The 27,855-nt window shown below is 35.6% G+C and overlaps 1 protein-coding gene across 5 annotated transcripts in view; it reads right to left on the bottom strand.

Moving 5' to 3' along the window:
- Positions 1 to 4,828: 4,828 nt before the first annotated feature.
- The window catches only part of LOC131033673 (uncharacterized), a 115,951-nt gene continuing 92,924 nt past the window's right edge, over positions 4,829 to 27,855 (bottom strand). For 3 of the 5 annotated variants that reach the window (XM_057964948.2, XM_057964944.2, XM_057964946.2), the window contains 2 exons: positions 6,047 to 6,404; positions 4,829 to 5,355 (listed from right to left, as the gene is read on the bottom strand). In XM_057964948.2, the coding sequence (XP_057820931.2) occupies positions 6,108 to 6,404 (297 nt within the window). In that variant the 3' untranslated portion in view covers positions 4,829 to 5,355; positions 6,047 to 6,107. The remainder of the gene's footprint in view (positions 5,356 to 6,046; positions 6,405 to 27,855) is intronic. The other 2 variants (XM_057964950.2, XM_057964949.2) reach the window with 2 other exon arrangements.

Genomic DNA, 27,855 nt, shown 5'->3' on the forward strand with positions numbered 1-27,855 from the left:
AGATTACAAGGATGAAAGTCAATCCTCCTTTGTGACAAAATCATAAGCTAATTCATTTAGTCAAAATAGTTTCCATAATCTATATATTATTTGTGATATGGTAAAATATTGATTACTACATCATAAATTGTTTGAATTTGACCATAACTAAAACTAAATTTGAATGCACCATTGACTATTTATTTTTAGGTTCATTACTCTAAATCCTATCAATTTTTATTTTTATTTTTACAAATCTAGTAAATCAAAATTAGATTAGATACATAATTTATTTGAAATATATAAAGATTTTTCAACTCTTTAGCAGATTGAACATATGGGATGCATGAATTGTTAAGATTAGTTTTTACCAACACAAGCATCTTGAATTAACAAATCATATAGACCACTAAGTTACTCCAGCACTACCATAAAGTTAATTGATTGCCAAAACTAATTAGTTTTAAAAAAAGGAGTGATATTGATGGAAATAAAAGGGAATATTCAAACGGATCTCTTACTCAGTATCCTCCAGAAATGCAAGATTAGTTGGTGCATAATTCTGGAACAGTATTCCCGAAGAATTCTATCCAGGTCTGCTCTTTTGACAACCGAGGTGTTGGGCAGAGCACTGTGCCCAAGCATAGATCTTATTATTCGTAAGTTGCGTGCAATCCCCAACTAGACGTAAAGCTAGGCATAAGAATATTAATTCATGGTTATTTGCTTAAAATACAAAATGTCGCCATTGCTGAAACTATATTTGGCCTGCAGAATCGCGTTGTCATTTTATTAAACATGTTATTTTGACATTCTTTAAGTCCAGTTCAAATGTCAAGACAATGAAATCTCTCAGTTTAGATAGGCATTTTGTTCGTACAATTTATGTTTACTTGAGTTAAATGTATCATAAGGACCATCAACATAATGATCTTTTTACTAGTTAATTTTAGCAATGTCTTTTTTTTAAAACATCATTTTTTCAATATAATGATTCTCAAATAAATAAATAACTATATATAAATAGGTATTTGGTATATTATTCTCTCAAAACTATAAGATTTCCACAATCTATTCAAATATTATTTACTGTTTCTGAATTTGATGATAAAAAAAATTTCATACAATCAAATTCAAAAACTGCATACACCCACTCTTTATAGATGTCAATTACCTAGCATTGCATGTTTCAATTCTGCAATATGATTTTAAAATCAATGCACCAGCAATATGCCTATACTAATATTTAAAAACATTTATTATGCCTATATTAATTTTTAGTTTTTGTTTAATATTTTAATAATTATTTATCTCTTTGATTTTTCTTTTTAACGTTTTAATTATTATTTTTCTCTTTGGTTTTTCTTTCTAACATTTTAATTATTATTTCACTTTTTCATATCTGCATTATTATTTTTAGTTTTTCATTTAAAATTTTAATAATTACTAAAAAATAATTAAATTTTAAAAAATAAATTTATCAATTAAAAACGTCATAAATTATATTTATGATTATATGATTATATTTAGGTTTCTTTAAAAATACAATTAAATTCTTAATAATATTGTATTAAATAATAGAAAAAATCACAATAAATTCACAATTTTGTGAGTTTCTATAAATTAAAAAATGCACTAACAAAAGGTTATTGTTTTTTTTTTTTAACCGAGTAGTATCTTGGGTATTTTTAAGTGACATTCAATTCAATGCCTAAAAGTTAAAAATAGGATACCTACTTTACCTCTTAATGTGTAAAATTGCTATGGATTAATTGACCATTGAATCAAATAATGTTTAAACAATGCTCTTAAGAGAGACTCACCCCTAACAATATCACACCACGACTTTTTAATTTAATGAATATATACTTTAATATTTAATTGTACTATATTCTTTAAGATATCCTATGAATCTTTGCTTACTTGATTGTATATATTAATTAAATTTTATTTCTTATAATTTATTAGATAAAATTATTATCTTAAAGAGTTTATACATATTACTAATAAAAATAAAATAATTATTTACTACTTTTTGTTTGAATGAAATGTAAAATTAGTATTTATTGTACAAGAATTAAACTATTTGATCGGCTTTTTACTGAGCAAAAAAAAAAAAAAAAGAATTAAACTATTTGATATTTAAATAGGACAAAATGTGGAAGCACAATCAAAGACATGTGAGTTTATTACAAAATGAGCCCAGAAATGCAAGCAACAACCCAATTGTTTGCCTCTTCCAAAAGTATAAAAACATTTCTTGTAGGCCATTGCATAATTTAGCAAAACAATAACTATTAGGTTATAGGTGTAAAATAATAATATTAGTATCTTTTTATTAAAATTTATAAAAAAATATTAATTATGTAATGTTTTCTTAAATTTCAAAATGTTATTGAATAAAAAGAAAAAAAATTCATTAATTAAATTGTTATTCTATTTTAATTTCAAAAGACTATCATATTAATTAATATTTTTACTTTTCATGTTAATTTTTTAGAATATTTGTTTGTTAATATTTTAATAATGAATAATATATTTTCATATAAAAAATAAATTGTAATTTATTAAATTATTATTTTAACTAATATTTGAGCATCAATATGTTTCATGTAATAATATATAATTAATATATGACGATATAAAATTATAAATATATTAAGATAATAAAAAAATAATATAAAATAATATAGGAATAATTATTAATTATAACATAATAATATTACAATCATAAAATAATAATATAATTTAACATAATATTAAGATTTAATGAAAAAAATTATAGAAAAGGTGATTAAATAATGAAAATCTTAACTGGATTAAAAAACCAAACAACGTTACAAAATCATTTTTAACATCACTTAAAAAATAGTTTAAAATGATAGTACCTACCATGTTGAGATTAATTAGAAAACATTAATAATGATTCTTAGAGTTACATTTAATTTTTTAAATTTATTCAGGTTATTTTTAGGCTCAATGTTAGGTTGAAAAAAAGGAAGTGTTAGGTTTGAAATAAAATTACAATTTAATTAGGGTTAGAGTGGATTTACATATTTTTAACACCATTTAAATGCTAGCAAATGGTGTTGAAATTAATTAGGAAATATTAATTATGTTTTTCAAGGTCAAGGTAAGAGTGAAATCAAGGTAACTGTTAGGTTTGAAATAAAATTACAATTTAATTAGGATTAGGGTGGATTTAAGGTTTGTGTTTTGGAAAATTTACATGTACTTATAATTTATAATTCAAGATTTGGTGTTTAATGCTTACTATTTGGTGTTTGAAGTCTCTCTATATATAGATTATACCCTATGATATATTGTTTAAGCTTTTATATAAGAGAGAGAGAGAGTTTATATCCCATGATGTACTATTTAAGTTTTATGGAAGACAAGATTCAAGGTTTACAATTAACACTTGCGGTATATGCATGGTTCATTGAATCTATGGGTTTGGCTATAAGTAAGGTTTATATGTGAATGTTTCACATTTATTTTCTTAGCAATACAATAAATGCTAGACTGAAAAATTTAAGAAACTATTTAAACAGTCAAATGTTCAAATGGAACGACTCTATGAATTGCCATAAGAATTCATTTATCTTTCAACAATTTCTTTGTTATTTATCTTCCATTATCATTGTGAATTGTGAAAAAATGCATCAAACTATTTTGCACTGTCTAATATAATATATTTTACTATCAGTGTAACCCTTGCACCTTGTTTTGGTTAAGTGCTAGTTTATACCTGCTAAATAAATGGGTTATAAGAGATGTCTTTTTAAGAAATCTTACAGAGGAAATGTTCTTCCCCTTTACTCTCAAATCAGTTTAAGAGACCTTGAAGCCCTTGCACATCGAGCGAGAATAAAAATATATTTGAACTTTGCCAATTAAAGCACATCGTGTAAATAAACTATAATAAGAACAGTTCATCTTTCGAATCCAACATATGCTTAACACTTTAAGGTCAGAAACCACTACAAGAACAAGATGGAAAATCTGTAATATTGGTATTGCTCGAGTCAATTCATAGTTTACCGTTGCCGTTGCCCAAATCTATGCCTCATTAATCAAGTGCGTACTGTCTTGCAGTTGAATGCGTAAGACAATATTGAACAAAACGCACACCTGTATTGAACCATGCTTTTCGGTATATCCATTGTAGAGTTTCTACAGTGCAAACAAAAGGGGTAATTGGCAGTTTAAACCTTGTGGCTGGATGGCTCATAGATAGGCAGTTAGTCCAGTTCAACTAATATGCATATGGATGCCTATCTCTTTCTTGAGTTACAGTTCCTAGTGTCCTGCTTTGTTCTTCCTGGATGATTCCAACTCAAAATTCAAATCAAGATCATCGTCATTTCTCTTCTATACAATTTTTTTTTAATTTTGATCTACCACCTGGGGAACACTCAAAACAGGAGAAGGAAACCCATTTGCCAAGTAGTCGTATCTCTTCATATCTGGAAATCTATAAACGATTTCCTAAACCTGAATGAGCATTGGCTCGAAGAACTGACCAGTAAACCTTGAATTGCTATATCAAATCTATTCATATCCAGGGTAAAAAGTAAAAGCAACTTGTTCTACATAAAATAACTTTCCAGACATGGACACTACCAGTAGTTATTTGAAAATAATAGAATATATAAAAAGAGTTGTTTGTCTTCCAGAAACTGAAATTTAACCATCAAAATTCCAGAACAAATGTTATTAATCAATATACTAATTACAGGGTATGTTTCCTTTACGCTGTAAAAGCAGTTGTGCCATAGTTTATGAAGTTCGAACCACTTGGAGGAATCTGTGACATAAGATTATCTTGAATAATTAAACACTCTGCTGGCAGCATTATAATGAAGAACACATTAAAAGAATAATGATTCTTAACAAAAAATGATGATATTACACAACTGTAGGAAATTCACTTTCCTACAAGTCATTAGGAGTGTATATTTCTAACAGCCGATAAATGAAATTCAACCAGCAATTCTACAAGAAGTCATACATAAAGCAAATTTAATCAAAATTTGCACCGATCAATAACATACTTTGTGCAATCTAAAAAGGACCATGAATACAAACGTGACACTAATACATGGATAAAGATCCAGGCTTTTTCAAGCTTTTAAGGTTTGACTATGCCTTGTCGAAGGCATATAATCTTACAGTATAAAAGGCTTCGAATAGTTGCATTCTTGAGACCACCACAAATGGAGTTGCAGCTATTCTCCATAGATATGCTGAAAAGCTAGAGACTTTGTGTATTTAAGCTAATAAATTAGTTCTTCTCCTCTCGACTTTGAACCCCACTCGATCAGGCATGCTGAATTCTTTTCTGCATGAAAGGAAAAATTCCAATTGAAATAGCTGCAAAAAGCAAACTTCAATAGAATGAGCATTGACCAAGGTTATTCATCTAGAATAATCTAACTTTGTATTAATGCATGTATGCCAAATTCAGAGACACAGCATAAGAAACAGAAATATCCTACAAGTGTGTAATAACACTTCTTTAATGTATGTGTGTTTCTTGATTTTTTCCGAGGATCTTTCAAAAATATCTGCAATAGCAAATTTCTCACTACAAAAGAAGGAAACATCATCTGTGCCCTTTACCCATGTTCTGAATGTAGCTCATGATTAAGTGTATGCTCCAGTTTCTTAAGAGCAGTTATAAACTGATGTTGAAAGTTTCTTATTTGTGTTATTTGAAAAGTACGGCGCTGCTCTTACAGAACTGAGTCTTGCACAAGTTTAACACATTCTATCTGTGAATACAAAGACTTGAAACTAAACAAATAAAGAAGTGAATGATTTCATTCCATTCATTAAAGCAAGACAATAAACAGGCCTTACATATCTGCATGCACTTAGAACTTAAATCATCCAATCATGGATCAACATATCACAAAATAATCAGCAAGGGTCTAAATAAAAATAATGCCACGTACAAAAAATATGTATTGAAGCTAGAAGCCTAGAACCAAGATTATTATGCAATTTTCTTTATAACTTCAGAAATCTCAAAAAGGGTTTTGCATTACAAGGTCAAACTTACATTGTCAGAATTAGGATTTTGCATTACAAGAATTTGCCATGCGCCATTTTCCATTTATTATTTATTGCATCTGTGACGAATCCTCTTCAGATTTATCAATTGGTCTTCCAGTTGCTACTGCCATGGCTGCCTTAGTCTTTTGTTGTATTTCATGCCGACTCTTGTAGAAATTAGCTTTCATAGCTAGCTCTAGCATAGGCTGTTGAGATACAGGATAAGCTGCCAACTTCTTAGAATATGTTGGATATAAAATCAACCCATCATATGACGATAATTGTTCCTTCAATGCTTTCAAGGTTGCTGTCAACTCTGCATTTTCTGCTTCTAAAATCTCAACCTTGGCCTTGGCTTTAGTTACCTGTTTTAATTTTATCACACATAGTTGATGAAATCTTGTGAGTAGAGAAACTTAAAGCAGCTGCTTTGAAATGTTTCAATTGTTGGGTAATTTGCTTACAAACTTTTAAAATCAGCAACGTCTGGAAATTAGATTGACTCAGTGAAAAGTGTGAAATTAATTTCATGCACAGATTACTTGTCTTGCAGGGTGTTAGAATATAAAATATATCATTTCTCCAACAGAGAAAAGCTAAATCTGAATTTCGCATTTACCAGTCTTCACAGTCAAATATACAGAAGAAGGTTTTACTAGGGTGTAAGAAAATCCTAAAAACCTTGAAGAATTCTCTAAAGATAGAAGATTTGGCTACATAACAAGTAAAATCAACAAAAATGGTTCTGATTATATGTGCAAATAAGTGTGGGTGAAATCAATTTAACTGGGTTCTCAAAAATTCACAAATCAACCATACTGATATCAATGTAAAATCCTCTTATGACTTGTTATACTTTCGTAAGGTTTATACACATCCATCTTAAGTAATAAGATGACTTTCATTAAAGCTAGCAAATTGCTCTCCAACATTAAGAAGAGATGAAACGAATACTAAGAACAAAGTCTAAGAATTGGCTCCCCACCATCACAATGAGCAATAGGGAGTATGCCACCACAACGAGGGATCTATTTGATATAACTTATTTCACTTACAAATCACCAAAGAGGAACAGTTCCCTAGCCCATGCATTATTGGGCAAGAAAACTAACAGAAAAAGAAGTGCACTCAAAAATATATGCTCCGAGTTGAGTGAATTTTATTATTGTTTCCGTTGATGACATTCACTGCCATTGGAAAAATATTCTCAATGGACATTCCAAACAACTGAAGCTGTTTGCATTTACAGATGGAGAAACCAAGGATTGTCAAAACCTACTGCTATCTGGATATTTCAGTCCTTAACAAAAGTTAAAAACTGACCACAAGGTGGGATGGATTAGATCTCACAAATTCAACATTTGATCATTTGAACTTCATAATACTAGTTCTTTTCATTTTCTCTTAATCCCAGTTTGTTATGAACAATAATCTTAATCATGATCTTTGAGTTACTCTTTATTATTTATTTCCAAAAAGGTTTTATATCACTAGCATTAATCATCTAATTACTTTTTAATATTATTACAAATTTTGTAAATGTAATTAGTCACTAGAAACTGTATTAACTGAACACTTAATCTGATGCCTCTTTTTCAAAATTGCAAATATGATTTATTACTTCCCATTACAGCCATGCATTATTCATGATTAATTAGTACTCATGGTCTTGATGCATTGGTAAGCTTCAGTTTACTCCTTATCTTAGTGATGAGGTCAAAACTTATTATGTAAAATAAAGTGCCATGCCCCCACCCAAGGTTAGGGTTTTATAGACAAATAACACACCACTGAGCCAGAGCTGAATAGGAAGAAACATGATAAATAAGAAATAATTTTAGACCATCAAATAGAAAAAGGAGGCCGACCTGGACTATTTTCTTCAAGGAGCCGACCTAGGGTTTTTATAAGACCAAAAATATAAGAGTTTAAATTAGGGCCGACCTAGCCTTAAGATAAATTATTTAAGGGCCGACTCGTACCTAAACAAAAGGCACATATATAAGGCTGGTGCATAGGATGATAAAGAAACAAGAAGGAAGATACAGAGACACATCAAATTACTGCAGAGCAGAAATGATTCCTAAACCTGAACACAGCAATCAAGGGTTAGCATAAGGCTAAAGGATGTTTCATTAATTACAAAAGGTAAGTGATTAATTACCAAAACGAAGTGGTCAAACAAGGAAGAGTCACCTCCCTCACAAGCAGATTCAACCACAGGAAGAAACTTGACTTCCCATCACCGTTGGAGGTATACACATACAACTCATTTGACCACTCCAAGGGCATCATCAAAGCATCAGACTTGGTATTGGATAATACATAAAACACTCAGCGGATCGATTGAACATTACATTTTTGGTATGAGTCTCATATGCATAATATAGTCAATACTATACCAATATGCATAAACCTTTGCATGCTAATGATTACAATGCACTGTTGTTATTGTTGATTGTAACTAGGGTATAGGGGTTCGGATTGCCTTAAGGCAACATCCGAACCCCTTTAGGACCGGGTCCTACCCTAACGTGACCCTATCCTAAATACCACGCTAAAACACACCAATTAAATATTAGCGCCAAAATAACATTAGCGCCTCAAATATCAAGGAGGCCGACTTTAATAAAGTAAAGAGGCATATAAGTAAAGATCATTTTGCAAGTCAAAATCATCAGTTCAATTAAATCAGAATGCAAATTAGCTCTGCTGTGCGAACCTAAGGAAGAGGGCGAATTATTCAGTTTGGTGTAATATTGTCCAAGGGGACATAGCATATCTTGAGGCAAGTCACTGAAGCATACAAGGACAAATCTGATATGTGAAGATCAGATTCGAGCTAAGTATTGTACTGTTATATTTAGAGGAGAATATATAATCTGACCTGTGGGTCTTTCATGTTGGGTTTTTCCTCCTTGGAGGTTTTCCCAGGGTATGCTTGTTTGTCTTCTATCATATTTCTGATTTATGTTGTCTTACTAAGTTCTGCAAATCTGATTACAATCTAGGACACAATTTAATGCATGTTGGTTCACTAAACTACTGCAAATCTAATACAAACCAGGGCATAATTAAATAAGATAAATCTGGTTATCATACCTAGGGTTTAAATTAACATGGTATCAGAGCTCTAGGTGTTACTAACTTCTGATTTTAGCAGATCAATTGTTGCATATAGCTGTTGTTTGTGTTCAGATTAAAGGTGTTAGGTTTAAAGGCTGAAGATAGGCTTGAGGGAGCCATTGACTTTGCTGCTTGGAAAGTTCGTATTCTGTTGATCCTTGAAGAAAATGACCTACTGAAATTTGTAGAAGAAGAAAGGCTGTCTCCTCCAAAAGATGCTGAAGAGCTGAAACTGTTCAAGAAAGATTCCCTCAAGGCTAGAAGGATCATAATTGAGTCCGTCAAGAATCATCTTGTCACTGTCATATCAAAGTTTACATCTGCCAGAGAAATGATCAAACACTTGGAAGGGATCTATGAAGTCAACAATCTCAGCAGGACTCTTGCCCTAAGACAGCAACTTCTACACATAAAAATGAAAGAAGAAGACTCAATCATAGCCTACTTCATGAAGATCAATGAACTAAAGGACAAGCTAAGCACTCTTGATTGCCAAATCTCAGATAAAGACCTTGTTATGATTGCATTAAATGGTCTACCAGATGGATGGGAACCATTCATTCGTAGCATTGGTGGAAGAGCTGATCGTCCCAACTTTGAGCGTCTTCAATCTGATTGCATTGAAGAGGAATCTCGAATTGAGGTAAGAGGAAAACTCAAAAACTCCCCCAAAGATAATCATGTTCTCTTATCTAAATCTAGGAAAGGTGGTCAGTGGAAGAAAAAAAAGAGAAGCAAAGATTTTAGATCCTCCTCCTATGATCCAAAGAAAAAGTCAAGAGATTCCTCTCACATTCGTTGCTTCAGATGTGATAAGTATGGTCACTATGCCAAAGATTGTCAAAATGACCCAAAGGAAAGGGAAGCTAACTTAAATGAGGTTGCCGAACAAAGTGAAGACTACCTTCTTATCTCTGCTCTTTCCAGCAATGTTCCTACGGATAGCAATTCGTGGATACTTGACAATGGTGCCTCCAGACACATCTCAGGATTTCGTGAGCATCTCTCAGATCTGGTTGAAAAAGACACCAATCTTCATGTTGTAATCAGTGATGATGCTCGATACTCGGTAAAAGGTTCTAGTACTACCTCTCTAAAACTAGATTCTGGTATTTCCTTACAACTCTGTGATATTCTATTTGTACCTGGTATTAAAAGAAATCTTATTTCTATTTCGGCTTTAGAAGATAAGGGTTTGCAAATAGCATTTTCTGAAGGGAAAGTACTCGCTTGGTCTAAGAAATCTAACTTCAAATCTGCTCGTATTGTTGGACATAGATGTGATAGTTTATATAAGCTTGCAGCCAATCCAATTCAATCTCTCATTCATGAGACCCCTGAATCATGCAAGCTATGGCATAGAAGATTGGGTCATCTTCACTTTCAAGCTCTTCCCACTCTCGGTAAAATGGTCAAAGGTATGCCTAATCTCAGTTTATCTCATGATGATGCTTGTAAAGGTTGTGCAATGGGTAAGAATGTAAAGAATCTCTTTCATAAAAGCGATAGTAGGGCTAAAGAAAGGTTAGAGCTTATTCATTCAGATTTATGTGGTCCCATGTCAATAACATCTCCTAGCGGGTTCTTATATTATGTTATCTTCATAGATGATTTCTCTAGGAAAACATGGATCTATTTTCTTAAATCTAAAGAGTCTAAAGAAGTCCTAAACAGATTTAAAGAATTCAAAGCCTTAGTTGAAAATACTACAGGAAATCGAATTAAATGTTTGAGGTCTGACAATGGAGGTGAATACACCTCAGGTAGCTTCTATGACTTTTGTGTTAAAGCAGGAATTAAGAGGGAGTTTTGTTGTCCCTACAACCCTCAGCAAAAAGGAGTTGTTGAAAGAAAGAACAAGACCATTGTTGAAGCTGCAAGAGCCATGATTCATGATCAAGACTTGCAACCTTTTCTATGGGCAGAAGCATCCAAAACCGCAGTTTATATTCAGAATAGATGTCCTCATCAAGTCCTAAAGAATGTAACACCTGAAGAAGCATTTTCAGGAATCAAACCTGACATCAGTCACCTAAGGATATTTGGAAGCCCTATGTATGTTCATGTGCCTAAAGAAAAACGAACCAAGCTGGATCCATCTAGAAAGAAAGGCATCCTAGTAGGATACAGCGAATCTTCCAAAGCTTTCAGGATCTACATTTCAGGTCAAAGGTATGTTGAGGTAAGTAGAGATGTAACCTTTGAAGAAGATATTGCTTTCAAAAGATCTAAAGGTTCATTAATCAACAATGATGATATGATGATAGAAAAACAAGATTCAATTGTTGATGCTAACCCTGAGTTACAGGAGGAGTCTACTGATCTCCCAAATCAGGAAGTTCAGAATGACTCATCAGAACCCATGCAATCTACCGATATACCTCAGGATATTGTGGTCTGCAAGAAGAGACCACTCTGGGTTAGAAATACAATTCAAGATGCTGAAGGGTTTGCTGCTCCCAGAGGAACCTTCAGAAACAGCAAGAGTGTCCAAAATCACGCCAACTACATTTCTGTGATGTGCAATATAATTGAGTCTGAACCCCACAATATCGGTGAAGCTATGTCCCATCATGCTTGGAAATTAGCCATGGATGAAGAGTATGGGTCTATCATCAAGAATGATGTCTGGGACATTGTACCCAGACCCAAAGGTAAGTCTGTCCTTTCCTCTAAATGGTTGTTTAAAATTAAACATAATGCTGATGGTAGTATTGAAAAATATAAAGCTAGGTTTGTAGCTCGTGGCTTTTCTCAAAAGGAAGGAATAGATTATGAAGAAACCTTTGCCCCTGTTGCTAGATATACCTATATTAGGTCTATAATAGCTATCGCTGCAGCCAAAGGTTGGGAGCTACATCAAATGGACATTAAGACAGCCTTCCTCAATGGAGTCATTGAGGAGGAAGTCTATATTGAGCAACCAGAAGGTTATGTAATCCATAAAAGAGATTCTCATGTTTGCAGGTTGAAGAAAGCCTTCTATGGGCTCAAACAGGCTCCTCGCGCTTGGTATGAAAGAATTGATAAGTACTTACTAAGTTTAGGGTTTTCCAAGAATGATGCTGATGCTAACATTTACTTGAAAATTTACAATAATGAGATGCTTATTTTAGTTTTGTATGTAGATGATTTATTTCTCACGGGTGAAAATAAATTAATCATAAGATGTAAAAAGGAATTAGCCTCAGAATTTGAAATGAAAGATTTAGGTCTAATGCACTACTTCCTAGGGTTAGAAGTATGGCAAAGAGCTAATGAAATATTTCTAAGTGAGGGAAAATACACTATTGATATTTTGAAAAGATTTAGAATGATAGATTGTAAACCTATGCGTACTCCTATGGAATCTAACTTAAAGAAGTTAAGTGTTTCTACAGCTAACTTAGATTTTGCAGATCCTTCTGAGTACAGACAGTACTAGGCCAGATATCTGTTATGCTGTGAATGCTCTCAGTCAGTTCATGAGCTCACCGAAACATGTTCACCTGGTTGCTGCCAAGCACATTCTAAGATATCTACGTGGCACGATTGGTTATGGGCTGAAGTATACACTTAATACCCCAATCCTCCTGAAAGGCTACTCAAATTCAGGTTGGGCAGGAAGTGTCAAGGACAAGAAAAGCACTTCAGGCATCTGCTTCAACTTGGGCTCCGCAGTAATCTCTTGGGCATGCAGGAAGCAATCTTTGGTAGCATTAAGCACTGCAGAAGCTGAGTACATTGCCGCATCTATTGCATCCAGAGAAGCAGTGTGGCTCCGTAAGCTTCTTGTTGGATTATTTGGTCAAGTCAATGATCCTACCACCATTCATTGTGATAATCAAAGCTGTATAAAGATGTCAGTAAATCCTGTATTTCATGATTGGTCCAAACATGTGGAAACACACTATCATTACATTCGGGATATGGTGCAGAGAGGCGCCATTCACCTAAAGTACATTAGCACAGATGAACAGATTGCTGACATCCTCACCAAACCCTTATCCAGAGTGAAGTTTGAGTACTTCAGAGATAGACTCGGTGTCATGGAAAACGGAACCCTGATTGAGAGGGAGCTTCAATCTCAGTGACTATTGGTAGCACTTTGAATCATTCTTTGCTTGTGTGCAAGAATGAATTTCATCCAATCTATGCTTGTGTGCTAGATGGATAGTTGTAATAATGTAAAGACCCACTGGTGTATTACACTTTCTATGCTTGTCTGCTAGAACCATCCTATGCTTGTGTGCTAGGTGGAAGATGTAATTCTATGCTTGTGTGCTAGATCCATTCTATGCTTGTGTGCTAGATGGAACATAAAAGGTTCAAATTATGTATTCTCCTCCTCCCTAGTTAAGAGGGAGTGTTGATTGTAACTAGGGTATAGGGGTTCGGATTGCCTTAAGGCAACATTCGAACCCCTTTAGGACCGAGTCCTACCCTAACGTGACCCTATCCTAAATACCACGCTAAAACACACCAATTAAATATTAGCGCCAAAATAACATTAGCGCCTCAAATATCAAGGAGGCCGACTTTAATAAAGTAAAGAGGCATATAAGTAAAGATCATTTTGCAAGTCAAAATCATCAGTTCAATTAAATCAGAATGCAAATTAGCTCTGCTGTGCGAACCTAAGGAAGAGGGCGAATTATTCAGTTTGGTGTAATATTGTCCAAGGGGACATAGCATATCTTGAGGCAAGTCACTGAAGCATACAAGGACAAATCTGATATGTGAAGATCAGATTCGAGCTAAGTATTGTACTGTTATATTTAGAGGAGAATATATAATCTGACCTGTGGGTCTTTCATGTTGGGTTTTTCCTCCTTGGAGGTTTTCCCAGGGTATGCTTGTTTGTCTTCTATCATATTTCTGATTTATGTTGTCTTACTAAGTTCTGCAAATCTGATTACAATCTAGGGCACAATTTAATGCATGTTGGTTCACTAAACTACTGCAAATCTAATACAAACCAGGGCATAATTAAATAAGATAAATCTGGTTATCATACCTAGGGTTTAAATTAACAGTTATGATTATATATTATATCTGATTCATGATTTTTCTGCAGTTTACTGATTATACGTAAAATGTCTGAATAATATCGGATCCTTCCTATGTTCTGAATGATTCCAGCCATAGTAGAGGAAACAAGGTTTGCAAGAGGGGTAAGGTGATGGGGCACTCTCCTAGGTACACCACGTCAAGGTGGGGACCAAATAGTTCCATTGTTACATCCCACTTGTGCCCTAGTTGTTTATATGTTATAATTATGCCATGTTATATGTGTGCCCTAGTTGTTCTATGCTATATTTGCAAGATGTTTTAATCGTGCCCTAGATGTTTCATGTTTTAATTGAATGAACGTGCCCTGGATGTTCATGTTTTAATTGAATGATGATGCCCTAAATGTTTATGTATAATTGAATGATGTTAATTGTGCTCAAAACAATAAATTGATGACTCATAATTGTTAGATTGATGTTTTGATAGTTAACATTATGACATTAAGATGTTTTACTTTTGTTAATGATATTTTGAAATGTCAGAGTTAAAGACAAGATTTCAGGTTAACTGGTTGAACTGACCAAGTGTGTGCAGGAGTTCATCGTCCTCCGAAAAGGGAGGGGAAGTATCATCAGGTCAGGAGGTAAGGAGAGAGAGAACTCATGCCATTTGGAAACCCTAACCGTAAGTGAGTCAGGTCGTCTCATGTTCACTTTTTTTTTCGTCAACCTGTCACGTCAGGTAACGCTAATTGGTCTATATAGAGGTTTCAGGGTTTCACAACTCTAAGTCATTGATTGGTAAGTATGCGAATACATGTATATGTGAGTACGTATATGTAGGTAATCAGTACCATGAACAATACGACCGTATACGTGCTCCCATAGACATGTATACATAGGATATATAAATTCATATATATGAATATATTATATTAATGTTTTTTCATCGTACGGTCCTTTTGTGCAACGCATTGGCCGATTCTATTATGGTTATTTTAAATATAGCTAAGTATATAAAAAAAAGGGGGGCTTTAATATTGAATTAATTTATCTTAAATCACACTTAAGCCGCTAAAGCTTATAGTGGCATTTAGCAAAGGTATCGATTTTGTATAGACCAATGCTTATCTCGATGTCATATTAATATTCTCACCAAGCATAATATAAGTGAATCCTCAGCACGTATTTAATTGATATTGAAATTCATTTTAAAGTGAGATGAATAAAATCAAATGTAAAGTAATCGATCCTTCTAGAAGAGTCGGGAAGGAAGCCATTTTGGCATGAATAATAGTTTCTTCTTCAAAGTAAAAAGACGTGAAATTCGTGTGACCTTTGGGAAATGCAATGAGGTGAAATAAAGAAAAAGGAAAGGAAAACGCCTCATTTTTTTTAGGGAAGTATACAGTGGTTTTGAAGGAAGCATTACAGGACTTTTGGAAGAGTTTTTATTCTCTCTTGGGAAAGCAACATATATTTTCAGGAAGTCTAGATAATATTTATGCTCTGCAAAAATCATATCGCCCTCCTTAGCAGAACGGCAACAATTCTGAGAGGAGTATTTCTTCTGGAATAATTTCAAGAGATTCACAGGTGTGAGAGGACTACACCAGGACAATCTCAAGTCATTTTTCTCTCATCTTTCAGGTCATGTCATTTTATCCCAGTCTAGCAAGGCAGAATTGATTGAAAATATGAAGGAAAGATTGATTGAAAATATGTTGTTTTCTGAATGCCTGAGAATTTATTATCTTAAAAATAAATTAAAAGGGGTTGAATGCGTTTCTTCTTTCTGGTCAAGTTAAGGGAGAATACAATAATTAGAAGTTTTGTTTCAAAATGCAGTTCATACTAAGAGTATTTTCACAGAATGCAGCTTATATTAAATATATGTTGTGTTATATATTTTGAATTTCCTTTCTCATTCATGCCCTGTTTTCCAATATGAGAGAAAGAAATTTTATTCTTAAGTATGTAGTATTTGACCTTGCCTTACCGCGGCTGGTTGGAATGATCTTCCTTTTCAAACTGTTAAATGCCTACTTGAGCCTAACAGAAGGGTCCAGTCACACTTTGTTAGTACCAAAGAGTGTATATATATATATATAAGGCCTGTGTAGCCTAGCTGAAGGGTTTTAAACCAGTCGGAAACTATGTGATTCTGTATAAACATATATGCATATAAATATATATACATATGTGTGTGTGTGTGTGTGTGTGTGTGTGTGTGTGTGTGTAAGGAGATAAATATTTGGGTATGGACTATAATCTGAAAATTTTGAAGAGTATAACTGGTAAAGGATGTGCAGAAATATACCACTCAGTATTGAGAGTATACCAGAAAGACTTGTATTACGGAGAATTCACCTCCTTATTTAATCTGACTCAGAAATTAACCAAATCTGAAAATTATTACAGCACTGAGGCTGATTATTCAATCGGAGATTAACCTTCTCTAGCATGTGTAGAAAAACTAAAACCCTAGCTTAGGAAAGGAAATAGGTAAGAGTAGAACAGCTGTATCATGATACAGTTAGCAATTCAATTATAAAAAATTATAAAAAATTATAAAAAAACCTCAAACATTTCAATGACAGCAGAGACATGTCATGCATGATGTTCATTCAAAACTTAAAGATTATATGGCCAGCTGGTGGCTCTTAAGCTATCTACCTTTCCCAATCTAGGAAATTAGCTATATTCTTTAATACCTTTTTGCAAATATGTATGAGAAAAATCAAACAAAAACTTCTTATGACAATTAATGTTGATAACAAAAATCATGTAATACTATTGAGTGGCCAAGAGTCTCTATTTGAGAACAGATGTGGTCAACTATAAGTTGAAACTTACTTAATTCAAGATCTATGAACTAGAACCTTAAGTTGCAGCCGAGAAGGGTGGAACTAGACTTCACAAAATGTGATTGCATTTATTAAAAACCTTTGTCCACGGTGGTGCTCTTATTATGAGCGTCAGTCAATTCTATAGTCCAAATACACACCCCAGTCAGAGGTCATACTAGTTAGGGGTATCCTATAGTGTATGACCAACTAGGGAGCTAAGTAGGATTATACACCAAGTCTCAAATGGCATGAGTTCAACTTCCCGTTACCTCCTTGCAAAGAGTCTAGCCAATCCAGTTGAATATGGCACGGTGGATTAGTAAGTCCGCGTTTGGACGGAAAAGCGCCCTGACGATACTTTCCCTCTTCATTGGTCAATTGATAAAGTTATGAAATTTTGGAATATTGGCATCTGGAGAAATGTATTTTCTAAACCTCTTTCATTTAAATTGAAATGTTTAAAGTTACATTCGTATCTACCATTCATGCTTATAGCATAGATCTTTGTTTAATTCAAGTTTTCAGTTAAGATCTAGTTACATTTCAGTTATTTGATGTTTATTTTTTTTTAAATGGTGTTTCTTTCCTTTTTGTTAAAAGTTGCAAAGCTGTAGTTTATTTTGTTTTAATTTGTTTCAGCACGTTACACCCATGAGGCCAAGGGGGTATACAAAGGGTACTGCCTTTGGGCTTAGGAGAGATGGGCTTTCGGGGCACCTGTTGTAACCTCATCCCCCTCTCAAGGTGAATCAACACAAGAAGTACAATCATAGGGAGAGAGAAATGGTTGGCAAGATGAAGGGGAACAGAAAGTGGACACCTCACTGGGTAGACCACCTCACATGGATGGCATGGGCCAAGAGGCCAAGAGGGATGGTATATCTGCTCGTGCCTAGAGCAAAGGATCTGAGACACCCCATCGAAGTCACTTTCTCCCATGCTCTCCTATAGTTGATCCTTCCAAATATATTTATATGCTTTATGATTGAATTGATAATTCTGCCATGAATTTAAAGATGCTTAATTATGATAATCTGCTTATTGAAATTATTGTTGCAGGGTTTCGATCAAGTGAAAGGTGTTTTCTAACCCCGCTTGTTTATTTGGAAATTGAGAATTAGGGCAAATCTAGGGCATTCCAATATAGGGGACATCACAAATGGTATCAAAGCATGATCCCGCCAGCCTGCAGGATAAAGATAAATCAATAGATGCATTCTAGTCAATAAGAAGGGATCCAGTATACTTTGTTGATTTTATGGTAGTTCTCTTTAACCACAAGCAAACATCAGATATGTTGCCTTCCCAACCATAGACGATAAGCTCTTATTGTCACCCCCGAGCACACTACATGACCTTCATGTTATTGAATTCATATCTATTGATGCAATCATGACCTTGCATATATATGAATCAATAACTCCTAATAGACCTCAAGTCGACCATATACTTTTGGCGCCAAGGATAGGGCCAGACCTATATATTACAAGTTACCTATGAGTCTCCCTTAGTTGCAAGTTACATTTAACTTAATCACAAGTTACACATAAGTGGTTCGCCTAGATAGGGCCTGCCCCAAATGAGACTCATACAACTGAGATATCCAAATGCCAAGGCCGACAAGCCACTTGTTATTTTGTGCACTAGGTTGGCCCTAGAAGGGATTCGACCTAGCTACACAACAACACTCCCTCTTAGCTAGGGAGGATTCCTTCTGAATAACCAAGTCACATAGTGACTACCACCATGGCTACTCCCATGAATAATACGTTCACCATAGCTACTCCCAAAGGGTAAACAAGCACATCATGGAATTTCTTCCATGATACCCACCATACCTACTCGCAGAGGGTGGAAGAGGGCTTTCACCTCAACCTTATCCTAGAGAAGGGTGGGTGCATTACCACCATGCCTACTCGCAGAGGATGGAACGAGGGCTCTAACCTCATACTTCTCCTAGAGAAGAATGCATCTCACCATGCCTACTCGCAGAGGGTGGATCCACCATACCTACTCGCAGAGGGTGAAACGAGGGCTTTAACCTCAAACTTCTCGTAGAGAAGAATGCATCTCCACCATGCCTACTTGCAGAGGGTGGATCCACCATACCTACTCGCAGAGGGTGGAACGAGGGCTTTAACCTCAGACTTCTCCCAGAGAAGAATGCATCAACAAAGGATTGCACCTCGAACTTCTCCCTCACAGAGAAGAACTCATTAACAAGGGATTGCACCTCGATCTTCTCCCTCACAGAGAAGAACTCATTAACAAGGGCTTTCACCTCAAATTTCTCCATCACAGAGAAAAATGCATTAACCAAATCTTCATGATGACGTGGCTCCCTCTGAAGCTGGAATGTCAGGCTCCCTCTAAAGCTGAAATGTCAAGCTCCCTCTGAAGCAGATATCAACCTTCTGATCTCTTCATCCAAGGTTACTTCTGACGATATGTCAAACTCCCTCTGAATGTTGATTCTTCCTCTGCGAAGAAATGCAAGCAATCTTTCTTCCTTGAATGCAATCTCTGATTTGTCCTGGAAGCATTTTAGAGAGAGATAATGATAGTCAAGGGAAATGTGAATACATGATTCACTATTCAATGATGTAGCATTATTCGAACATAAAGAGTACTTATCTTTTATAATTTTGCTCAGCAATGGAATTTCCATTCACTTGGATTGATCACACCGAAGCACCTAGTGATGATCTGATGGCTGCGTGGCCTTAGGCCCTCACCATCACTCATCATCTGTCCACAATATCTGCTCCAAGCATAGCTTAAGCATCATCTGAAGAACTGCCTTTAATACCATCCACAACAAAGTGATGGACCAACCACATAAATGCGACAAAAATCTACTTGTAGCAGGGTGTGCCAGAATGCTAAGCTACAGTGCCTATCCTAGGACAAACTTCAGATGATCTTCAAGAGTGACATAAGTAAGAACTCGAATAACTGGACCTTCAGTTGCAATATCATCTGATGCCAATGCAGGCTTCAACGAAACAAATGCTTCATGCGACTCTCGAAGCTTCTAGGATGATGTGAGAGTTGTTGCAAGGCGTTATTGCATGGAGGCCTTCTCCACCATTCCTGATCGTTAGGTGCCTCCATTCGCTTTCATCCCCATATGCACACATTTCACATTTGTGTACGGCTCAATGTGATCATCACAAAACTCGCCACTATGTTGTTGCTCGATCTCAACCTTCCATTATACTGAGCAGTTGATAGCACGCGTACTGACTCGTGTCGCTTCGTTGAATCCTCAAAATGCTTGCTGCCACCTTGTCGATGTCTCTAGCCACGAGCATCGTGAAGCAAGCGAACTCCATCACTTTCATTTGCTAGTAAAATGTTACAATTGTCAGAGAGAATCCTCCACAACATGTTCTCCTCCCCGAATGAAGAATTCGAATATAGAATGTTAAAACAGATAGAGATGTCCATAGAGACTCCACTTACCGTCAGCATTTTGATACCAGGCTTGGCGACTTTCAACGCCAAGGCATCGGACTGAATCTGTCATTGAGCAGTAACGACAAATCTATGGTGATCATCGTCACCTCAACGATCATTACTCACCATAGAGCATATGTGGTGCTCATGATTGAGTTGAGAGGCTCGGTAATCGACTTTTGCTTGCACTTAGATTTCTCAATCTGAAAATTACTTTGATTGAACTCCCTCAAAAGCATAGGATCTACCTTCAAGCGGTTAGGCTCTATAGAAGGAACCTGGCTCTGATACCATGTTGATTTTATGGTAGTGCTCTTTAACCACAAGCAAACATCAAATCTGTTGCCTTCCCAACCATAGACGATAAGCTCTTATCGTCACCCCCGAGCACACTACATGACCTTCACATTATTGAATTCATATCTATTGATGCAATCATGACCTTGCATATATATGAATCAATACCTCCTAATAGACCTCAAGTCGGCCATATACTTTTGGTGCCAAGGATAGGGTCAGACCTATATATTACAAGTTACTTATGAGTCTCCCTTAGTTGCAAGTTACATTTAACTTAATCACAAGTTTCACATAAGTGGTTCGCCCAAATAGAGCCTGCCCCAAATGAGACTCATACAATTGAGATATCCAAATGCCAAGGCCGACAGGCCACTTGGCATTTTGTGCACTAGGTCGGCCCTAGAAGGGATCCAACCTAGCTACACAACAGCATACTTGTATTTGTGTGTATAGTTTGTGTCTGCATATATTCATGTGTATGCTCCATGTTTGGCATGCGTGCTCCATGAATAACTATGATTACTATAAACACATTGCTATCATTATGAGATTTTTATGTTTGGTTGATCTAGAATATGAGAATAATGGGAGTGAACCAAAAAGATATGAATTTGTTTAGAACATTGCATTTAAGGTCATAGATGTGTGTCATGCTTATAATCCTCATCTTAATAAATAATTTCTTTCTTTAATGATAAAAGATATTTATGATAATATGCAAACATATGGCCAAACTAATCAGTTTTTGCAAAGTCAAGATGGCCTTGATCCTTCTCTTTCGAAGATGAGAGAAAATTTGTCTACCTCGCCAATTTCCAACTATTGGTTATAACTCACATTAGAATTAAGGAAGACTCCATGATCATTCAACTATTGCATGAGGACAAGCAATTTTGGGAAGGGTGGACTGTCATGCCCCACCCAAGGTTAGGGTTTTATAGATAAATAACACAGCACGAAGCCAAAGCTGACTAGGAAGAAATATAGTAATTGATAAATAAGAAATAATTTTAGACCATCAATTAACAAAAGGAGGCTGACCTGGATTATTTCTTCAAGGAGCCGACCTAGGGTTTTGATTAGACTGGAAGGCATATATATAAGGCTGGTACATATGACGATTTAGAAACAAGAAGGAAAAAACAAAGACACATTAAATTACTGTAGAGTAATAATGATTCCTAAACCTGCACACAGCAATCAAGGGTTAGCATAAGGCTAAAGGACGTTTCATTAATTACAAAAGGTAAGTGATAATTACCAAAGGGCAGCGGTCAAACAAGGAAGAGTCACCTCCCCACAAGAAGATGCAACCGCAGGAAGAGACATGACTTCCCATCACCATTGTGTAATTTTAAACCCTAGGTATGTTAATCAGATTTATATAATTGATTATGCCCTAGGTTGTAATCAGATTTGCAGTATTTTAATAAGCCAACATAAATTAATTATGCCCTAGATTGTAATCAGATTTGCAGTATTTAATAAGCCAACATAAATCAGAAATAAAACAGTAGACAAACAAGCATACCCTGGGAAAACCTCCAAGGAGGAAAAACCCAGCATGAAAGACCCACAGGTCAGATTATATATTCTCCTCTAAATCATAAGTACAATACTTAGCTTGAATCTGATCTTCACATATCAGATCTGTCCCTTTGCATGCTTCAAAACTTGCATCAAAATCCACTATGTCCTCTTGGACAATTTCGCACCAATCTGGATAGGTTCGCACTCTTCCTTGAAGTTAAGTTCGCACCCCTCTTGAAGAATTCGCACAGCAAAGCTAATTCGCATTTGTATGAGATTCGAACTTGATCATTATAGACTTGCAAATGTCTCTTATTTATACACATTGAAATCCTTGATTGCAAGTCGGCCTCCTTTGGTTTTTGGCACTAATTTAATTAGGTGGCGTGTGTTTAGGATTGGGCTGGGCATATATTAGAGTCACGTTACCCTAGGATAGGGCCCGGACCTAAAGGGGGTTCGGATGTTGCCTTAAGGCAATCCGAACATAACCCTAGTTACAAACAACACTCCCTCTTCACTAGGGACGAGGAGAATACATAATCTGAACCTTTAAGTTCCATCTAGCACACAAGCATAGAATGGATCTAGCACACAAGCATAGAATTACATCTTCCACCTAGCACACAAGCATAGGATGGTTCTAGCACACAAGCACAGAAAGTGTAATACACCAGTGGGTCTTTACATTATTACAATTATCCGTCTAGCACACAAGCATAGAAAGTGTAATACACCAGTGGGTCTTTACATTATTACAATTATCCGTCTAGCACACAAGCATAGATTGGATGTAATTCATTCTTGCACACAAGCAAGGAATGATTCAAAGTGCTACAAATAGTCACTGAGATTGAAGCTCCCTCTCAATCAGGGTTCCGTTTTCCACAATACCAAGTCTATCTATGAAGTATTTGAACTTCACTCTGGATAAGGGTTCAGTAAGGATATCTGCAACCTGTTCATCTGTGTTAACATACTTTAGCTAAATGGTGCCTCTTTGCTCCTCTTTGCACAATATCCCATAGTATCCATCTTGTAATGCCGGTGGAGGATGACTTCGAACTTTAACATGCACACTTGCAAGTCATGAATACATACATAATTTATTCATGCACACCATGGAGTCTTTCCATGTCATCGATCACGCATATCCATCATTTATTGTCTTTACCTCAGTCTTCTCTCAAAGAAGAATGTAACATCATAATCTTCCATCTTGCACACAAGCAAGAAATGGAATAGACATAATCAAAATATTGTAGTCTTCCATCTTGCACACAAGCATAGAATGGAACTACATAACATAGTCTTCCAGCTCGCACACAAGCATAGATTGGATCCACCTTACATTGCCTGCAGAGGGTGGAGAGGATCTTTTCTACCATTTTACATTGCCCGCAGAGGATGGTTGATACAACACAATGTATCACAGAGATTGAGACTCCCTCTCAACCAAGGCGGTGTTCTCCACAACTCCAAGTCTATCTCAAGCTTCAAGAGACTTGGTGAGGACATCTGCAACATAGGATTGTCCTGCCATAAAACACTGAATTGTCAGGCATCAATATACAACCCTGATAATAAATCAAAATAGCACAACAAGACTTTTAAGAAATCACACTACTTCTCTTGATGCAACACTTGCAACAATGTATTTATCTACAGTAATACTTAATGCCACTGAGGACTGTCCCTGTAGGTCCAAGAGATCGCAGTGGGTGAATGCTTGAAGAGTTTTCCTTGTCTGTAACACTTCCTGACCAATTTGAAATTAAGCAGCTTCAGCCCATAATCAACTGTGCCTCGTAAGTATCTTATGATGTGCTTGGCTACAACACGATAAACATGTTTGGACAAGCTCATGAGCTGACTGAGAGCATTCACTGCAAGGCATATGTCTGGTCTAGTGTTAACTAGATACATCAGTGATCCAATCGACTGCCTGTACTCTGATGGATCTGCAAAATCAGAGTTAGCTGCAGAAACACTTAACTTCTTTAAGTTAGATTCCATAGGAGTAGACATGGGTTTACAATCCATCATTCTAAATCTTTTCAAAAATAACAATAGTATACTTTCCTTGACTTAGAAAAATTTCGTTAGACCTTTGCCATACTTCCAGACCTAGGAAATAATGCATTAAACCTAAGTCCTTCATTTCAAATTCTGAAGCTAGTTCTTTCTTACATCTAATGATAAGTTCATCTTTACCAGTAAGAAATGAATCATCCACATATCGAACTATAATTAGCATTTTATCATTGGATGACTTAAAGTAGATGTTAGAGTCAGCATCATTTTACAAAAATTCTAAACTTAACAAGTATTCTTTCATACCAAGCATGAGAGTCCTGTTTGAGGCCATACAGAGCTTTCTTCAATCTGCACAACTGAATCTCATAACCCCTTAAGATATACCAAAATAGCTGGAACTCCTTCTCAGCAACAGCTGTGTCCAATCACAGCTTCCAAGGTACTTGAATTTCCTTTGAGTGTATGCCCATCCCAATAATTTCCCTTGAAGATTTAGTATGCCCTATTTCAGAAGCATTCCAAGCCACTGAAAGATCCAATCAATTTCCTGTACTCCGGGATAGGAAATCATACTCTATGATGAAATTGAAAAAGGAACAAAATGCTTGACTCAAGAAAAGAATTACATGCTAATACTCATAATAAAAGGTAATCAGCCAACATAGGTTAGAGTATACCAACTCAAAAGGAGACGCTCCTCCTTAACTTTTGCACAATCAATCTTTCATGTTAATCTCAAGGATCCTGTCCATCTATCTTTCAATAAGGTGGACCCATAGCACAATTGTTGAGATAAGATGGGGATAAATTCCATCAAGAGATTACACAGCAAGATTGCCAATAAATGTTACCGATAAAAAAGTCCTAAGAAATCAACAATACATTCTAACTTCTACTATGTAGGAAGGAGCATCATCATAACCAATTAACTAAAAGCAATCTGTCATGCAGTTATTTTAACAGATAACTGACACATAATAAAACTGCATTTGCCACAACATTTAATGACATGAGCTCAAATGTAATAAGTATGTTAACTTGGGATAACACAGGCACAAACTTGCTTGCAGACCTACAAGGATAAACCCCTATCACAGGGAACCTCAAAACATGGTTGGCCCAACACGAGTTAAATCAAGGAGAATATCTTTTTCCTTTCACACAACCCAACAAGGGTTTTACAAAACTAAGTAAACACAAAAGCAAATGAAACCCTATGTAAACAAATTGACAAAGTTATTCAACAGTAATACTTAATCTTCAATTATCATAAAGTCTCTCATCACAAGGTTAATAAAGAATTAAGGAAAATACACCTGTTGATATTTAGATAACACTGACACTGGAACCGAAAGCTTCCCCAAAAGAAACTATCTTTGCAGTCTATCTTCAAAAGCCATACTTCACAATCTCCTCTTGATGTGCCTTAGCACAGTCAGCTAGGGTTTGAAGATTGGTGGGTATACAACTGATTTTGTTAGCAATACAAAATAGCAGTTGCATGACTAGTAACAAATAAATCTACCATACCATCTGAGGTGGAGAACCTAGTGAGGTATCCTATCACCATTTTCCCTAATCATGCCATCCTTGTCCTATGCCTCATGATTTACACATCAATTCATTATGATGAAGAGTAGGAGGGTTGTCACAGTAGGGTGCTCTGGAAGTCCATCCTTCATAGGCCCAAAGGCAGCACCCTTCGTACCCCTTTGGCCTCATGGGACTCCCCGGTCTTATACCATGAGGTGGTATGCCTAGAAGGTGACCCCATCACCGTTTTCCTCTAACTGTCACTTCTCTTCCTCTATCATAAAATTAATACTCAGAATACCAACAGTAATATCTCATAATTCAAATTTATTTTAGTAGGTATGAACATAATATACTGTTTAACAAGGATATCCAGAACGGCAGTATTCAATTAAAATATACAGAATACAATATAATGAATATGAAAAAATATACAGATACCCTTATGCAGAAATGGTCATCAATTAGATGTATGTGTATAGGAAACGATATCACTGGAGTTCAACCCAATTCTGCTGAGAGAGATGAAGAAATCTGAATCTTATTATGTCTCCTTGGGCGCTGGAATGGTGTCTTATATCCTACCTCAAATGATGAGAGATTGTTCTTCTTCTCAAGAGTTCGTGTTATTTGTGAGAAGACACCTCCTTTTTTGTTTATCACTCGAATCTCCACAATGAATTAAAGAATGACTCCCTCATGAGGACCTGATGATGCCCGCTAACTTCACCCCTGTCATTATCTTAGTAAAAGACGAACAGCAACCTGAAGGTAAGAGCTTCCTGAAATCTGAGGGTTAGAATAACCTTGGCTCTGATACCATGTAATTTTAAACCCTAGGTATGTTAATCAGATTTATATAATTGATTATGCCCTAGGTTGTAATCAGATTTGCAGTATTTTAATAAGCCAACATAAATTAATTATGCCCTAGATTGTAATCAGATTTGCAGTATTTAATAAGCCAACATAAATCAGAAATAAAACAGTAGACAAACAAGCATAACCTGGGAAAACCTCCAAGGAGGAAAAACCCAGCATGAAAGACCCACAGGTCAGATTATATATTCTCCTCTAAATCATAAGTACAATACTTAGCTTGAATCTGATCTTCACATATCAGATCTGTCCCTTTTGCATGCTTCAAAACTTGCATCAAAATCCACTATGTCCTCTTGGACAATTTCGCACCAATCTGGATAGGTTCGCACTCTTCCTTGAAGTTAAGTTCGCACCCTTCTTGAAGAATTCGCACAGCAAAGCTAATTCGCATTTGTATGAGATTCAAACTTGATCATTATAGACTTGCAAATGTCTCTTATTTATACACATTGAAATCCTTGATTGCAAGTCGGCCTCCTTTGGTTTTTGGCGCTAATTTAATTAGGTGGTGTGTGTTTAGGATTGGGCTGGGCATATATTAGAGTCACGTTACCCTAGGATAGGGCCCGGACCTAAAGGGGGTTCGGATGTTGCCTTAAGGCAATCCGAACCCATACATAACCCTAGTTACAAACAACACATTGGAGGTATATACATACAACTCATTTGACCACTCCAAGGGCATCATCGAAGCATCTGACTTGATATTGGGTAATACATAAAACACTCATCAGATTGATTAAACATTACAGTTTTGGTACGAGTATCCTATGCATAATATAGTCAAGACTCAATACTATACCGATATACATATACCTCTGCATGCTAATGATTACAAGCTGTTATGATTATACATTATATCCGATTCATGATTTTTCTGCAGTTTACTGATTATATGTAGAATGTTTGCGTAATACAGGATCATTCCTATGTTTTGAAGGTTTTCAGCCATGGTAGAGGAAATAAGGTTTGCAAGAGGGGTACGGTGATGGGGCATTCTCCTAGGTACACCACCTCAAGGTGGGGACCAAATAGTCCCATGAGGCCAAGGGGGTACAGAGGGCACTGCCTTTGAGCTTAGGAGAGATGGCCTTAAGGGGCACCCTGTT

The sequence above is a fragment of the Cryptomeria japonica genome, chromosome 5 (assembly GCF_030272615.1).
Source record: "Cryptomeria japonica chromosome 5, Sugi_1.0, whole genome shotgun sequence".
Taxonomy (NCBI): domain Eukaryota; kingdom Viridiplantae; phylum Streptophyta; class Pinopsida; order Cupressales; family Cupressaceae; genus Cryptomeria; species Cryptomeria japonica.